Here is an 18061-nt window from a genome sequence, read left to right on the forward strand (position 1 = left end):
TTAAAATGAGTCCACAATTTGATTGATATGCTCACCATTACAAGTAATAGTAATAATATTTAAAAAACCTCTACGTCTATTATAGCTTAAGCTGACCAATAACAGCAAAGAGAATATGAAAAGAACATTAATATTTTACAGATGATGCATCTTTTGATTAGTCTTTATCTTCAGAAATGATGCATGGAATAAAAACCTGGCCCTATCAATAACAGCAGGATTTCACTCATTCTATTTGAGGTTTCTTAATCTTCACCCATTCTTTTGCTGTTTAATTATGTACTGTGTCAACAAACAAATATCTGAAGAGCAGCTAACGGACAGCAGTAAAGCTCTTAAACATAAGAGTGTTTCGTGCAGTGTGGAAGTTAAATACAAACAATGCAATAGTAGAAGGTGCATAAGAGCTTAAATATAAGAATCACATAAGAAATACTGAAAGAGAGGAAATACTTACAAGAAACTCGTCTCTAATAAAATACTTGGCCCTTGTAACTCTGGGATCCTCACCAGGCTCTGGTGTTGCTAATTAATAATAAAATAAGTATATCATTAAAACAGATGGTTTTTGGTGATAGTGCCTAAATATCATCAATTTTTCCATTTTCTGCTTACATATGACAGAAACATACTTTGCAAAACTGACTATGAGATTATAATCTCATTATTAATACCTAAAGTTTGACATTACAGGTAGGCTGAAAGACAAGATTATATCTACTTAAGAGTTTTCAAGCCTTAGCTGAAATTAGCAAAAACGTTACAAATGTGATTAACAAGGAAATGATAAATTGCTAATAAAACTTAAGAATCTTACCATCATCTGGTGTAGTGTAGCGAGCAAATTCTGGAAAGTAGTCTTCAATTTTAGATTTCCCTGCCAAAACTTTCTCTGCTAGCAAATCTTGTTTATTCAGGAAAAGAATAACTGAAATGGTCCGTAGCCACCTGCAGAAAATTGAAGCCAAGCACTCTGAGAAGACATAGCTATGATCGTACAGCAAAAAGAAAAAGAATCCAGTTGTAGAGACAACAGTCATATGCCATACTGTAATAGTTTTGAAAGGCTCCTTTATTTGGTGTACGCTCAGGTGTAAACACCTCGAGTTCGCTCTGTGCGCTCCTAACGCAGGCAATGGAAGTTGCCTGCTATGTACCGTCAATCCAAATGCACTGGAGGGGTGAGCATATCCCCTCTTTAGCGTACTGCTCTATCGCTGCTTCCATTACTGCTGCCCCAATACGGCAAGTCCCAATTCCCAGCTCTCCAGAGTTTTCTTCCGTTAGATGTGTGTATCAGACAGCACTGTGACAGGTTCTGATCAAACACCAGCCAGCGCTGCGAGACGCGACTGGCACAGGCTGAGCTGCTGTTGCGGGTTAACCCGCTGGGCACCACGCAGCCACTCGCTCACCATTCCCCTCAGTGGGATGGAGGAAGAATAAAAGCAAGAAAATTTGGGGGTCAAGATAAAAAAACCTAAAAAACCCAAACACAATTGTTTAATAAGTGAAGGATAAGTGGAAGAGAGAAGAAAACAAAACAAGGGACGCAAAGGCATCACTCACCACCTCCTGTGGGCAGACCAATGCCCAGCAGGACGGCTGACCCTCCTGAACCCTCCTCTTTTCCCTTTTGTTGCCAAGCGTGACGTTACATGGTATGGATTTCTAATTTATGCGATACAAACAACAAAACTTCAATTCACAGACCTGTTGTTCCAGATACTCTTGAAGAGGTTTAGTGCTTCTTGAAGCCGATTGGTCTGATTGTCCTCTCGTATAACCATGTTGTAGCTACTGCTCGCCACCACAAATATGATAGCAGTCACATCTAAATCAAGAAATAGCCATCAGCTAATACCAAACCTCGGGAGAAATATGAAATGCCCTTAGGGGAAGAGCTCAGGACAAATGGCACTTTTAATGCGTGTGAACAGTAATAGTAAAACCAGGAGACTGCTGCAGATTCCTGGTGAATTGCTGTAGTCCTGCAGTGAACTACACTGCCCAGAGGCCCTGGCCCTTTCCTGGGAGATATTCCCAGGATCACCGGATCCAGCCGGCTGCTCCAGCCCCTCGCAGCAGCTTCCACGCTCACCCACCCCAGCCGTGCGGAGCCGAAGAGATGAGTCAGACCATGAGCTAACAGGAAGAGGAAGGAGCAGAGGTAAACCCCAAACAAATCTGTATTAATAGCACAGAAGGAAACACTGCACAGCAGTTCCACACATCTAGAAAGCGTTCAGGTGATACTCTGTGACAGCAACCGTAGAAAAATACAATGAATTCTAAGTTGCATTCTACCTTTTCTATATTCTGTAGGATCTCATTATAACTCTCCTACAAAAAGACAGACTTTTACATTGCTTCATAAATATTTTGTCCAAACAACAAAGAAAAATATTTTCACCAATTCTAGCTTTAAGAAAGCTTGTGTGGAGAAAGGTTTCACACCTAAACAGAGATACAGAGTAAAATGAACAGCTGAAGTGAAGATACCTGCAACACCTCAGGATATACACAAAACTACCTAATTTAAATTGTGTAGGAGTTAAGAATACAGTCACCTGAACTAACCTGATGGGGACATGAGTGTTGAGACTCCGGAGCTTAGAAAACGCCTGCACAGGTCTCAGGTCTTACCCATATCGAGGCCGGTGCTCTGTCAGCATTCCAAGGAGTCTTGCTTGTGTGCAGGTTACTTAAATGAGGGTATTTGTTTGTATGTTTTTAGTGAGGGCTCTCCCCTTAAGGCTGTGTCTCAAGAATTTATATTAATGTGCATGGCTCTCTAGAGAAGTGCAGATTTATAAACTCCATCCTAAACTTTTTATTATATTCTGATTTTATGCATATATCAATTATCCTGTAATGATATATTTTGTATAGGCACAACCACAAATAAACCTTCGCTTGGAAGACAGAAGGAAGTTTGGAATTTAACTCTCACATAGCTGGCAAATAACGGACAAACCCATCACCAAAAAGACCTAATTGAGTGAAGAGAGGAAAGCTGAAGAAAATGGACAAGCTACGGTAAGTTATCAAACCTAAAGTCCTTTCCACCTACATTTTCCCTAAAGGTACTCTATGCAGTTACAGAAGTTTACATGTCAAGAAAAATTCCATCCAGTATGACTGTTCAGATAATTCCTTAGCAAACTACATGGAAAAGAAAATGGCTTTTACACAGTTAGAAAATTAAGATTGAGCATTAAAATTTTACAGTGAACTATTTTATGAAACAAATGTAAATTCTAGTCATACCATTAAAACACTGGATCCACTTTCGGCGTTCATCTCGTTGCCCTCCGACATCAAACATACTAAGTAAAAAACATAAATCGAGTCAGAATGCTTTTTTCCCCCCCTCCAAATGCAAACAGAAAATGTAAGAAATTTTAGGACTTCATGTCATAGAAACTGAAAGGAGCTGAGGATAATGAGCACCTGAACAGGTAACAGTCCACCAACATATACACGCAGAGCTTGCATCACAAAATATAATTCAGTTTACTTTCACTAACACCTACACTTGAAGGCAGGAAATTCTGGCATATGTATGTACATCACAGATTCATTTTTGCCCTTACAAGCTAAGGCACTAAAAAAGGCCCTATAACAAGTAATTTGCTGAAACAAGTATCACAGATCTGAAATCAACAAGACCAGATTAAAACTCAGTTTTTGCTCAGGTCAAGCAATCTTTCTAACCTGGGACAGTAAGGAGAACATACATTTTCTGTTACTTAGATATATACAAAGTTTTGGGTCAAATATTTCACTATATGACCTAGCAATGAATCAAATACTTGGAAAAGGCATTAGTTAAAATAGATTTAAAATATTTCATTCTTTGCAATTTAAAATAAAAGCAGAAAACTGCACACCAATTTTCATTTCTTTTTAAAGCCAGACTACCAAATTAAAAAAATAATAAAATATTTGCTTTCTCTAAAACGTCAACTTGAGTAATACAGTAGTCTCAACGACTACGTGGCAGACTGTCCTCCAATTTACCCTGGTATTTGTCTGCATTGTATTAAAAAAAGAAAAAAAAAAAAAAAGGATACTCACTGAAAATTTACTTTATCCACCTGAAACTTGGTTTCAAAAATTCCTGATGTCAAAACTCTGCATCTGAGAAGATCCTACAGCATAAAGGAAAAGCATCGATTAAACACAGACACTTTGTAATTCTTCATACATCCAGCAAAAGAAATAAACCCGTTTTACCCAGTGCTGACGGCGTGTGCTGTACTGCGAAAGAGGGAACATTATGAAGCTGCGTTTAAGGTTTTCATCTTGAATGCGTGTGGACACACACGAGTGCGCTCAAATTTTAATGTACATTTATTTTCACAAGCAGGTTGTAAGTGCCAAGCTTGGAATAGGAAGAAACATTTCCAGGCCCATCCCTAGAGACGAGCTGATGAATTCAGAGATTTCCGTGGGACTGTGGCACACAACAGGATCTTCAAACTGCCACCAAATACCCAACCCCAGCAGAGGGATCTCTCCCCCAGCTGTTCAGTGCTTGGCTATTAAAACAAGTGTCCAGGTCTCAAAATTTTCTTTCAAAGAACTGGGAGTTCAACCACTTAAATCTTATAAGAACTGGGCTTTTCAAAGATAAAGTTTAGAATTTCCTGTAGAGATAAAAATGATAATCAGAAGTTGTGAGCTACAAACAATTGAAATTGTTATGAGTGCTACAAAATCCTATTAAAAACGAACTGTATTGGCTTTTATTTACTATGTAACGCAAGCAGTGACAGCCGTATACAGTGCCCAGTGGGTAACTGATCTGGAAGAACCTGATTTGCACGGGCTTCAGACCGAGCACACGGTCCAAACAAAACCAACTACCAAATACCGCTTGGATTTCAACTACAGGTTTTATATTTCAGCACTTAAAGTTTGGTTGTTCTTCGCAATGGGTCTAAATAGCAGATAAACACTGGCAGCTGACAAGATCACGTAAGTGGAACGGACTGTAAAAAAAAACCTGTAGGCACAATAAAAGATCTTGTTCTTACTACACAGGTACCAAACTGGTTAGTCCAAGTCAAAACCACACAAAATCCAAAGGTTAGACAACACTGATAAATCATTAAACAAAATGGCTACAGCTTAACATCAATCTGCTGATAGTAAATTATTGTTGTCTGGCTATTTTAGTACTTATATTGAAATATGCATATATTTAAACATTGTTCTAACTTGCGTTCAAAACAGTTTGAATGCCCCAGTAAACAGATGCAAATTTGGAAAATTGGACTCTCTGGAACTCTGCATCTCTAGGAATCAATGCAAATATGATGTCAAAAAAAAAGAACAAAAGCACTCGCCCACCTCAAGAAAAAAAAAAAAAAAAAAGAAAAAAAGAAGTGATTTGATGATTCCACTCAGGAGCTCTTTTAGGAAAACCACGTAACATCCCAGCGGATAATCCCAATGGGCCTGTTTGACAGGACACTTGACGGGAGTTTCAGTGCAATGGTCCCAAACAAGCACCATATGTACCTGTGCTGACAGTTACTTACAGAAATATGTAATTATTTTACTGTAGTAACTACTTAAATACTCACCTTACTCAGGCAGTCACTATAAGTAAATGTAAGTACTATGCTTAGTACTATACACTAGATATAAGAAAACATAAGTTAAACTCATGACACCCTTAGCCTCCAATATAACACTGATACTTGTTTTAAAGTTTCATATCTGAAGATCAGTTGCTCCAAATGTCAAATATAATAACTTATATTTTTACTATTTTGTTTATAGAAAATATAACAATTTCAGCCATTAAAAAAGTCTCATTTATAAAAAACTCTCATATTTTTAAAAGGATGATTTATTCTTGAACAACTTTAAAGGATACAAACTGCTCTCTCCTCATCAATACTGTCTGCAAAAGTTTTGGGACATTAAGATGTATTTTGGTTATTTAGCCTACAGAAGTACACTAGATGCTTAATTGCATTATTTATGGGCAGAAAGTCAGGAATATACACGTGATTTTGCATTAGGGATTTGGTCCTAAGAAGATCCTCAGATCATCTGTAACAAAATGAAAACCACAATTCCTACTCTGATATAAACTCTTCTAATTAGGTAATTTTAAAAAATCTGGTTTACAGTGGGAGTCAGTGGAGCTGAGAAGATCCCAACCAACTCTGCGGCAAAGAAAGCGCGTGGTGGTTATTCAGCAAGGGGGGCAAAACATCATCAGTTACTCATTCAAACGGCTATTTGAGCTTTAGTGTCACAGAAGCGTGATGTAAGTCTGGAATCCGGGCAGACTTTCATTTCACAGTACATTTACATGTATAAACATAATCTCAACCCAAATGACAAAGTGATTTTTACTGGAATACTGAACGTGTACAGTACATGGCAATACCTGTGTTAGTGCCACAAATGGCAATTAGAAAATTAATCAGATAGTTATCCTCAAAGACAGAGGAGGCAGATAAATGATGGAAATTTAATATGAAACTTTCCTCACCTGGTCAGACGGTGTATATTCGTTTTGTTTGACTATGTCAATCTTGTCTAGAAAACTGGGGAGAGGAAAGAAAACGATTAACGTTTCGTTCTCCAATGAGATAACCTATGTAATGCTTTAGTAACAGGTTCCCAGATGAGATTCGTTATATTTTAATGCACTCAGATTCACAAGATGCTGAATTTCCAAGCTGCATTGCCCAGCCCAGCCCAGCAGAGGGACCAACCGCGGGCCCATCCGGCCCCTCCCGCTCCGGTAACAAACACACAACCGGCTTCATTTCGGTAATTTATTCACAGAAACTCTACAATATAATCCACTACTGCTAATAGTAAAACAACGGCTCAAATAAATTGCCTACATTTAATTTTCCTGAAAGCAGGGTGAATATTTTTTAAAAATTTATCATCACTATAACTCTTTGAAGAAATGAAATCTCTAAATCAAGTTCATTGCAAGTTCAGTTAAGTGAGAGGGAATACTGATTTTTCTGTCAATCGCTGGTACCGGTTTTGCAGTTTACCTTCTGCAGAAGTAGCCATGGTAGGCCAAATAGGTATAAAAATATTTATTTTTTTCAAATTCACGAGGCATTACCTAAAGAGGACATCCTGGAGTCTTTAAAATGGTTTTTTTTTTTACCAATTAATTGTAACCTCCTACTTATCTTCCACTTCCACTTCAAGAGCAAAACTCTCAAGGAACTGATTCCGAAGTGTTTTGCTGTGGCGTTCCTGAGCGACTCGAAGCCGGAGCAAAGCGGCAGCTTCAGGAAACGCGTTTTCTGCTGCTGGCGCCCCCGGCCCCTTGCCCAGCGTGGCCGGGCCCCAACACCTCCCATCGCACTATTCCTGGAGATCCAGCAATATTCCCAGAGCTAACTCCACCCGTAACATTAAGGATTAATCCCAGGCTTAAAAACAACCTACTTTAAGTTTCCTTCTAAATTTCTTTGCGTGAATTTGTTTCTTTTATGAAGCAGAAATCACCAAGGAAGGGGGAGTTTTCCCTCCCGCTCCCCACGCGCAGGTGGGGGTGCTGGAAGTGCATTAGCTGTGGCCACGGACAATAATTTAAAATGGGGAAAACGCAGCCACGGCCCGGGGCCACCCATCAGAAACCAAATCCCCATTAAAATCAGCAAGGTCTTAACCCTCCGTTTCAGCCCCGGCTTCCCGACTGACTCCCCAAAACACCTGTGGAGAGCAGGGGACTGGAAAATCTACTGGTGTGTTTTAACAGAGGCTTCGGCGTAAAGCCCTTTTCACCAGGAACGAGATGACCATCTTGTTTCAGGGACAAATGAAAAGTCATTTTCGTTTAGGCTGAATTACAGAATTTTAAACGCATTAAAATGTATCTTAGTAAATGCTACTAAGAACACCAGACGAAGCGTAAAGATCAATTCCCTTCATGAAAGATGAGATACAGACAAGATATACAAGGACAAAATTGATGACAAATTGTGTTCTGCAATTAACAAGCTGTATTTTTTCCTCATCTTGTCCAGGCTGCTAAATAACGGGTTTTTTAATCCAAAGGAAAAGAAGTAAAGCTCGCTGTTTGTTACACAGAGGACGTTAAATACGTACAACAATCATGAATTCCAACTAGTACAAGTGTTTCTACATTATATTATCTCCTACGACCAGTTTCAGAATCACATGGCAATTTTACAAGTTGGATGATGCCAGAAAAATGTTCAGAATATAACATGTTCGTAGAGATTTAAAGGTGATTAGTACCATGACCCAGCCTTTCTGCACTGAATTTATCTAAGCATAACATTTTACGCGAGGTTCTGCAAGGGGTGTATTTTTCATTGTGTTTTTAAACACTTTGCTAATCAGCTTAATGGATTTTGGGAACAGACAATTAGAAAATAACAACAAGATATTGCTAAAACCTGGAACTGAAAGTACAAACCTCTTACTGTTGTTTATGCAGACTATTTTTAGGCCTATGATTTCCTTGAAAAACATCAGCGATATCGGAGCCGCAGTACTGTACTCGAGATGGATTCCAACCGCAGCGCTCATGCCAGGTAAAACAAGTCCCCACGGAATAAACGTTTCTTCTTCCACCCCCAAACAAGTTCCAACATTTAGTAACATCTGATACTCGTAACAATACTCGTTCAAGAGGAAAGTCTGTCACTGCGTGACAGTTGCCAGAAAACCCACCCCTCTTCCAGGGGCATTTCAGGGAAAACGGAGCAACGCGACACGTTCAATGAAGATTTCCTCCTGGGCATGTGCCTTTTCATAAAAGGCTGCTCTAGCAACTTTAGAAGGGCTAAAGACACTAAGAAACAGTCTGATTTTTTGCTCGGACATAAAGAAAGGGGATCGTTCTTTCCGTTGTTCAACTGAAAAATAGATGTGTCTGTAAGGAGGAAACAGTAGCAGAAATTCGATCTAGTCTGATACATCTAAAATGAGGAGCAACGGTGGGAGCATGAGAGTTCAGAAAAGATCAATACACTATGTGCAGAGACTTCTAAGTCAATCTTAGCCGAGACCAAATAATTTACCCAGTAAATTAAACTAACAATGAAATCATATGAGAACAAAGCCAAATTCAAAATAAAACCAAATTCACCAGCATTAATTTCTATTTTTAATTCTTGTTATACTCTACCTAAAACACCAGTGAGGTCACTTCAGTGCTACTCTACGTGCTGAATTTACTGCTGTTATCAATTTTTCTGAGCCTACTGGAGATATGCCCATCCGCTAGGTCAGCAAAGAATTTCACAGGGAGAAAGAAAAGTGAAATAATTCAAATAAAACTGGCAAACCATGAAACCAAATTTTTACACTGCGAGCAAATCTTGCACCAAGTTACAAAATCAGGTTTTTCTTCTTCTGTAAAATTTTCCCAGAGATTATATGGGAAAGCTATTTTCCGGAAAGCAAATCTTTCATTCAGTGTTGCTGCCAATTCTCACTTAGGGACAGACTCTGGACGTGACTGAACAACAGGAGCAGTTATTGCTCTGCAAAATACTGTCATTTAGTATCAGGCACTTTTGCCTGTGTTACAGAACATATATATTGCTATGACACACGTTAAAACCAAAAGAATAACCAAAAACCAAACCAAAACCAAACCACACACATGGCTTTCAGTCATTTGTAGTCAGCAACATTGGAGAAGAAGGATCTCTAGGACAGCATCAGAAGTGTCCCTGGGATATTAAAATGAAAGGTATTAATAAAAATTGGAAACAATCTGAAATAAAAGTTGTGCTTTATTTTTGGGTCCCTTTAGCTTGGGGAAGGAAAAACACATGAAAATTTTGAAACAGATCTTTGAGAAGAATTGTCTTGAATTTTAAGGGCTGCAGTTAGGAGGCAGACTCCAGACAGATCCACAGACACCTTCCCCAGCTCCTGCAGGACAATATAATTAAGTCATACACATATCCCCAATTCTTTCCAAATTTTGCATAAGTTTATGTCAAAACCATGTCCCAAGTTCGGATCCAGATCCATGCCTGTTACTGATTTATGCTGGAGTTCTTTCATACAGAGAGAGTTGGTTTATAGCCACGTGGGGGAATTTCCTGGCCGAACGATGCAGCTGCCAGGCCAAGAACCGCGGCCTGCGCTGAACCCCACGGAAAACCTATAGAACACATTAATCTTCTACCTCGAGAAACAACACAACCTCGCTGTTCTGCGAAGAACAGGGAGGGGGAAATCAGACTGTCTTTCCTTGAGCATTTCCTGACAGTCTTTTCAATCAACAGTAACTTGAAATTTTACGCTTGGTGATCTGATGAAACGGCTGGCAGAGAAGAATAGTTTTGCTTTGTGAAGAACTTTTGTTGTCAGTCCAGAACAACAATGGAAAGGTCTCTTCAAACTGACAGCACACCTATATTTGAAGAGCTTTATTTCCTTCGGATTTTTTTTGTCAAGTCATAACTAGAATTTCTATACAAAATGTCTCTCTTAAAAGACACATCAAGATCTCACGTCTAGTGTCAGTACGACACTGCAAATCGAGAATTCAAAATTTGAATCCCAACTAAATACATAATTTGTTTATAACTTATAACCCTCAACAGTGGTATGGAACTCCGTATTTGTGAAGTTTCTTGGCTGTGAAAGCCTCAAGGTATTTTATGGGCAGTAAATCACAGTCACAGCTCCTGCCTCCTCCATTCGTGCTGCATTTCCTGCCTCCACCATCGCGTCCCGAAATGCACACCTTACATTCACCCTGTTGTAAAGGTAGGGAAAATCAAGGCACACGTGGAGTAAGTTAATTGCCCAGAGTCCCTTGAGTCAGTGGAAATGGAATTTTCATTTCCTCTGAGTAACGTGTTTTTATCAAGATATTACTAAGAATTAACGAGAATATTACTAAGAATTATCAAGATTTTACTAAGAATTAGAGTTGTATTTACCCTGATCACCCCTGAAACAGTCTCTACAATTCAGGTTTCTTTGTCCAGAAAGAAATCAGCATTTGTTTACTGATCTTCCTAAAGACCAAACTGTGCAAATGCCGAGCAGATTTTTATTAATTCATCTATATCCTATCAGGACTACAAAAGCAACTCAAAGCTCCCTGTAGTAGTTTTAAGCTGAAATTTAACTCAACATTAGTAGTGTTTATGAACAAGAGGGTACTTTTTATTTCTCAGAGCAGATCATGCTTTACTTCTGCTTTACTCCTTTTCTAGTCCTTGCCATAATCTTTTATGTTATTCACCAACAGCTTTCTAACAGTTTACTATTTGATAAATTCTTTCTTCAGCTATTTTGTCTATGCTCAAGCCAGAGCCATAGGATTAGTACAAAGAAACGATACTCTCTTTAAAAGGGTATTTGAGCTGAGAAATATATGATTTATCTGCTGTAACTTTGAGTTTAAAAACATGTTAGCACAGAAGAGTTTTCCGAGCGCTGAAAATCCAGGTCTGTCGGTGCCAGAACCGGGATCCTGATTTTCCGTCACCGGGACCGTGTGCACATCCACTGTCCCCAAGTCTCTCCCTTTCTGCTGTTCTTGGGAGCAACAGGATATTGTTGGGGGGGGGAAATTCTATTCCTTAAACTGGTGCTAAAGATTTCTTTTACATTTCAGCTAGGTTATTTTGCAAGAGAAGCAGAAAAGCAGGCAAAGTGACAGGAACGATGCAAACAAAATAAGCAAACGTTTACAGTGCTAGTATTTGTGGTATCCTGCAAACAAGGACAGTACATGAAACCAAACTTGTCATGTTTTTCCTCAAAATGAAGTTAAAAATGGAAACAGGGATATTAGTAGAGTTTTTTGTTTGTTTGTTTGTTTTACATACTGATATTTTATCTCATGTGGAAAGGTAGTAGGGTTTTTACTGTTAGGGTGGTCATAGAATATACGCCACAAACATGTTACTGAATGATTTAAAAATATTCAGAAAGGTATAGCTCTTTTTCCCCCTAAACAAAACTAGATGAGAGAAAAAAACCCCACTTCATCAAACCCCCTGCAATTACTTTAGCTACTTCACCAAGAAAATTAATTAAGAAAAAAGCCTTCAGAGGCAGACACATAGAGACGGTCCTGTAACAAACATTGTTGGTATAATTACGAGAGCACTATATTGCATGTAAAAACATCTCACATATCATGTTCTTGTAAGAAAATTCTGTGTGTCAGTTCTCAAACATTAGGACCTCATTCAAAACCAGATTTATGTTGGTAATGAACTTCAAAATGTAGCAGAAGATTTAAACAGAAGTAAACCAAAAGTCAGCTCTTTAGAAAGCTTTTCCAAGAAATTGCAAATATTTTATTTCTGATTTCAAGTCAACCGGTTATTACGATTTCCTTATCGAAGTGGCAAGCTGCACAAGAAGGTTTTAAGCCAGTCTAAAGGTAGGGATTTAATCAGAGATGGTATGAGCGCGTCTGCATCCCAGCAAAGCGACGTTGCGAGCGGCCGCAGCGCGGGGCCGGCGGGACCACGAGCATTCCGGCCGCTTGGAGGCCGAGGCCACAGGGCTCCGGTTTTGAAGCAAATAATGAGAAAGCTGAAAAGCATGACTCCATATATTTGGAATCATCTTGTGGTAATCAAGGTTACAGTTCCTTATATGGTGTGGAGAACGTGAAGCACACACAAAAAATAGAATATTAAATCTACGGGGTATAAAGAACCGTTAAGTATTGCAAAGCCCCCTGAAGATACCCCACCAGCCAGGCAGCAAAGCCCCCTTATGTTTGTGTTGCCGTGAAATACAAACCTTGCCCTAAAAGCAGGGCTGGTTACACACCCTGCTTCCTAAACTGCATAATTAAAAAGTGTAATCCACCGTGAGGCATGAATGAATTTCAGACAAATCCAGCAGAAGGCAAAACAACCCTTCAAAAAGTGCTAGCGATTGAAAAGAGAAATGGGGAAAAGGTAGGAGAAAATGAAAAAAAAAAAAATCTATTTAAAGAGGTTGTAGTTGTCTTTTTTTTTTTTTTTTTCCTCTGCCTGTCTAAAGTTAGTCTGGCTTAGAGGATGCACTAACTTTCCCAATCAGTTTTACATTACAGCACAAGTCCAGAAATAGCTCCCAGCCGCCTTGGCCTCTAGCACGGTTGCCATGACAATGGAACCACAGTGCTATAAATAGCTCATCAGCACCAAATCTTGTGAGACACATCTGGAAAGGGGCCAGCCCAGCCCCGGCCTGACAAATAAAAATAGGCACAGGCAGTTTCAAAGGCTGGAAAGGTACAATGTGGCTCGGAGCGGCGGGCAGAGAAACAGTTTTGATTGCTTGTTAGCACAAGATTTATTTGATACGAGATTGGGAGAAGTAAAAAAGTTACTTTATGGCGTACTAAACAGTCGGTCTTTCTCTAAGGCCTATTTTTCTTTCTTTTCCCCTAGTCTGCGGCAAAACCATTCTGCTTTTGAAACTGTAACAATGCAGCCTTTTGCCCAGGAGACCATTAAAATAAAGAAAAACAGAAGAAAAGAGATCTTCAAAACTTCCCCCTGTAACTATTTCTGTAAGTTTTTGGCTCCAGTGTATTTAAGTGCTCCTGTGAGTCTGACAGGCGTCCTGGACGGGATCTGACACGGGCTGGAGCGCTTTGCTCCAGCTAAAATCATCCAGGGGCTGCTCGGAGCCTCCACAGCCTGGTACAGACCAGGCTGCCCAGCACCGCCGGTACAGACCAGGCTGCCCAGCACCGCCGGTACAGACCAGGCTGCCCAGCACCGTCGGTACAGACCAGGCTGCCCAGCACCGCCGGTACAGACCAGGCTGCCCAGCACCGCCGGTACAGACCAGGCTGCCCAGCACCGTCGGTACACACCAGGCTGCCCAGCACCGTCGGTACAGACCAGGCTGCCCAGCACCGCCGGTACACACCAGGCTGCCCAGCACCGCCAGTACACACCAGGCTGCCCAGCACCGCCGGTACACACCAGGCTGCCCAGCACCGCCGGTACACACCAGGCTGCCCAGCACCGCCAGTACACACCAGGCTGCCCAGCACCGCCAGTACACACCAGGCTGCCCAGCACTGCCGGTACAGACCAGGCTGCCCAGCACCGTCGGTACAGACCAGGCTGCCCAGCACCGCCGGTACACACCAGGCTGCCCAGCACCACCGGTACAGACCAGGCTGCCCAGCACCGCCGGTACACACCAGGCTGCCCAGCACCACCGGTACAGACCAGGCTGCCCAGCACCGTCGGTACAGACCAGGCTGCCCAGCACCGTCGGTACAGACCAGGCTGCCCAGCACCGTCGGTACAGACCAGGCTGCCCAGCACCGTCGGTACAGACCAGGCTGCCCAGCACCGCCGGTACAGACCAGGCTGCCCAGCACCGCCGGTACAGACCAGGCTGCCCAGCACCACCGGTACAGACCAGGCTGCCCAGCACCGTCGGTACAGACCAGGCTGCCCAGCACCGTCGGTACAGACCAGGCTGCCCAGCACCGTCGGTACACACCAGGCTGCCCAGCACCGCCGGTACAGACCAGGCTGCCCAGCACCGCCGGTACACACCAGGCTCCCCAGGCCCTGTGGTGGCCGCTCTCCCTGTCGCCCTCAACCCTGTCACTTGGGGCCCCCACCAGTGACACGGCTGCGGCTGCGGGCCAGGCTGAGGTGACAAACCAGCCGTGTCTGCAGCCCCACCAGCCCCAAGCTGGGCCTTCCGAGGTGACAACAGCATCAGCAGTCGCTGCACAACCCAGCCCGCTTTCCAATGGCTCCACTTGACAAAACTGCCTTTTGAGCAAGCATTTTCTTTCACTTAGTGGGTGAGAAAATGTCGTATTTTTAGCACAGACTCTTGATCAAGCCATTCAATTACATCCAAATTATCTGTGTGGGAACAGAATGTTATGTCAAAAATGTTATTCAGTATATTTGTCAATATTACCCAACAGAAGACATTTGTATAATCAGGAGATTCAATATTTTCTACAGTATATGAAAGCAACAGTTCAGGAATCAGACTGAAGTTTTAAGACTTTGCTATTTCACAGACACTGGAAATAGTAGTCAGCGTGATAGAACACAGCGAATACCACTCCCAAAATATAAAATCTTAGTTGCTCTATCAAAAACCAATAGGACTACAGATGGTAATTAAAAAACCTGCAACTATAATAAGCATTTAAGCCACAGTAAAATATCTTCCACGTGCCATAAAGGCACTGTACACGCGCTCCACAGAAACTGCACCATCGGCCCACGGGATTCCTTTAGGTCCCTACATGGATATTTTCATTTCTAAAAATTGTAGAGTAACTTCCATCCAGGCTTAAAAATGTATGTAAACTCCCCTCCCCTTGCCCCTTCCTTTTCCCACATCCAGTTTGCTCCTTTGCCATCCGAACAATGTACGTTTCAGAAAACAGCAGTTTTCACAGAAGTATTTTGGAATATGTGCTTTGTAACACGCGATGCAGTGAAATTCAGGATTTATTGGTTTTTATAAAGATACTCCAAGTCAGTTTAAGAGCCTGTAACCAACTGCAAGTTTTGATTTAAATTATATAAAAAAGAACCATGCATATATTTTTTTCTTCCTTAGGAAGGCAATTCATAAATTACTACGAGATAGTCCTTTCTGGCTCATCTAACGAACAAACTTTCTGGTTTCGTCTGGGAGAAAGATGCGAGGGAGAGGGCTGCAGAGCTGGCAATCCCAGAAGGCAACCCGAACCCGGCCAGGACTCCCGTCCTTCGCTGGACTCCCCACATCCCCTCTGCCATTAACTCTCCACCTTGACCTGATCTGCCTGCGGATCCCCCCTGCTCCAGCGATGCTCTGGCGGGATTCCTCCCCGCAGATCCCACTGCCAGGGACACGTTTTATCCCCAACATTACAGCCATCTGCCCACGACTGTACTCAATTATCAGTTTTCAAATTAAACCCGTCCCACACAGCTTCCCCCACCAATAAGCAGCACAAACCCCAAACACTTGGGCTGCTCCAGCTGCCTTCACTCCTACTTTGTGAACGTGTACAAAGGTATTTTCACACTCTCACAACTACCAAAACAGACCGATTAAAAACAACTCACTGCCGCGTGCCTCCAAGGCTCACTCCGCAATACAAGCCTGTATATGTCCAATAACTTCAGAACAGCCCCTCACCCCGCCCCAGAAAATTACTTCACCATGCCAGGAAGAAACGTAAGCTGATCCAAGGCCAAGGTTGGGTACAGAAATGAAAGGTAACGGTGTGGATGAGATCACTGTGTTGTGATCTGGTTCCAGGGCGAGCCCGGGGCGGGAACACGGTGTGAGAGAGTGGGAAGGAACCTGGCGCAATCCCTGCTAACTTTGTGAGTAGGCTGCAAAAGAAGACCAAAAAACATGGGAAAAGGAGAAGCAATTAAACGTTCACGTAACAAAATTGCTCACTTCACTTTCCTTTGTGTGCTGCTTCTGTAACTTTTCTTCCTGGATTTTGGTGAGCTGAACACACCAGAGACTCGGATCTAACTAACGATCCTGTTCCTTGCAAAACACTATGAAATCTATTGCTTTACATACAGGGATGTTTCTACCATCTCTACAGTTTAATCCATTTTTGTTTGCCTGTCTTCATTTTTTTATCGGTGTTTAAAATAAAACAAGAACCAAATCAATCAGACATCAAAATATCGGCCGCATTCAAACAATTCATGTGTTGCTGGAAGCAAGCACAAGGTAAGCGGGATGCCGGGCCTGGGGAGCCCCTGGAGATCGAACCCCAGAGAGCCGCTCTCTGCACCCCCAGCCTCCGCAAAGCTGCTCTGGGACTGACCTGCGGCAATTTCTGCCCTTCCTACCCTTTAAAATAGCTTTAACCAACATCGCCGCCTCGAAGAACCAAACTCCTATGTACTCCATCAAGTTTGGCTTCTTCTTCAGTGATTTCAGCAAGAAGTCTATACACTAAGACTACAATTTTTAATTTTACACGAGGAACCAGAAAGTGAAGGCTAATAATTATAAGAAAATATTAAATTCTGTTTCCATGATCTTTAAAGCCATCAAGCTGGACTAGTAAGAACTCAAGTATGGCTGACCGTGAATTCCTCTCCCACCCCCACTTAAGTATCCATATTCTTAATATAGTTTTTTTTTTGTTGTGCTTGTGTTCTGGAAGGTGGAAAAAGGTCTATATCTACAAGGAAGGTCAGGCATTTTCTGTGGTAAGCTGTTTTTAACTGTAGGCTAAAGTAATAGACCTTACATATCGCAGAAGAAACCAACGTAACTGCATTGCTCCTGTGCTCTGTGGGGGCTGAACATGGAGGGAAATTTTAAATTTAATAATTTTTCAAAATCTATTTAAATGAATCTGGTGCAGTAGGGAACAGATCTTCTTACGCTGGTTTAAAAATAGATTCTGCTAACTTAGACTAAGGAGACTGTTTAGGCAAAGTCATTTAGGGAAAAAATCAATGCAAATAATTTTTAATAGAATTAAAGAGTGCCTCTACAGAACATAAATTTCCTTGAAAGCCCTCCAACATTTTTGAGTTCAAATCAGCAAATTAATGTTACTTTAATTTCAGATGTTACTTTTAATATGGCAACAACACATGAGTTTTTCAAGCATGTGTCCCCTACCATGGGCAGCTCTTAGCAATTAAAACAGGTGAACCTAATGGGATATCCTTTCATTGTGTTTCGACAAAGTATTTCTATGAACCTTGTCCTCATGGTCTTTAGCTCCCTCCAGTGCCATCAAATCAGCAGAATTGTAAAATTGCATTATTCTGACAAACTTAGTGACATCACTAATAAATAAAAATCAAATTATGTTAATAATTTGAAATGTTAATACAGGCATATTCCCATAACAACTGGAACCAAACAATCCAGCCAGTAAAGAGACAGCCAAAGAACTAGACCTGAAGTAATAATAAAATGATACTATCTGAAGGCCACAAAATGCTTTATAAGCATTATTTATTGGTATTTGCACCATGCCTTTTAGATGATAAAAGAATTAATACGTTAATACTTCATGCCGGTTTCTATAATTTGAAGAAACAGAGCTATGTGCAAAGCAGCGAAAGCCAAGGTT

At 41.3% G+C, this 18061-nt stretch overlaps 1 protein-coding gene across 3 annotated transcripts in view; it reads right to left on the reverse strand.

Moving 5' to 3' along the window:
* GNAS (GNAS complex locus) overlaps positions 1 to 18061 on the reverse strand; it is a 152323-nt gene that overhangs the window by 7260 nt on the left and 127002 nt on the right. For all 3 annotated transcript variants that reach the window (XR_010607028.1, XM_065645348.1, XM_065645349.1), the window contains exons 6-11: positions 6518 to 6572; positions 4081 to 4154; positions 3271 to 3329; positions 1714 to 1834; positions 818 to 948; positions 458 to 525 (exon numbers count right to left, since the gene is read on the reverse strand). Coding sequence is in view for 2 of the 3 variants with exons in the window: in XM_065645348.1 (XP_065501420.1) it covers positions 458 to 525; positions 818 to 948; positions 1714 to 1834; positions 3271 to 3329; positions 4081 to 4154; positions 6518 to 6572 (508 nt within the window). In the remaining variant the exon portion in view is untranslated. The remainder of the gene's footprint in view (positions 1 to 457; positions 526 to 817; positions 949 to 1713; positions 1835 to 3270; positions 3330 to 4080; positions 4155 to 6517; positions 6573 to 18061) is intronic.

This window comes from Caloenas nicobarica, chromosome 15 (genome assembly GCF_036013445.1).
Source record: "Caloenas nicobarica isolate bCalNic1 chromosome 15, bCalNic1.hap1, whole genome shotgun sequence".
Classification (NCBI taxonomy): Eukaryota; Metazoa; Chordata; class Aves; order Columbiformes; family Columbidae; genus Caloenas; species Caloenas nicobarica.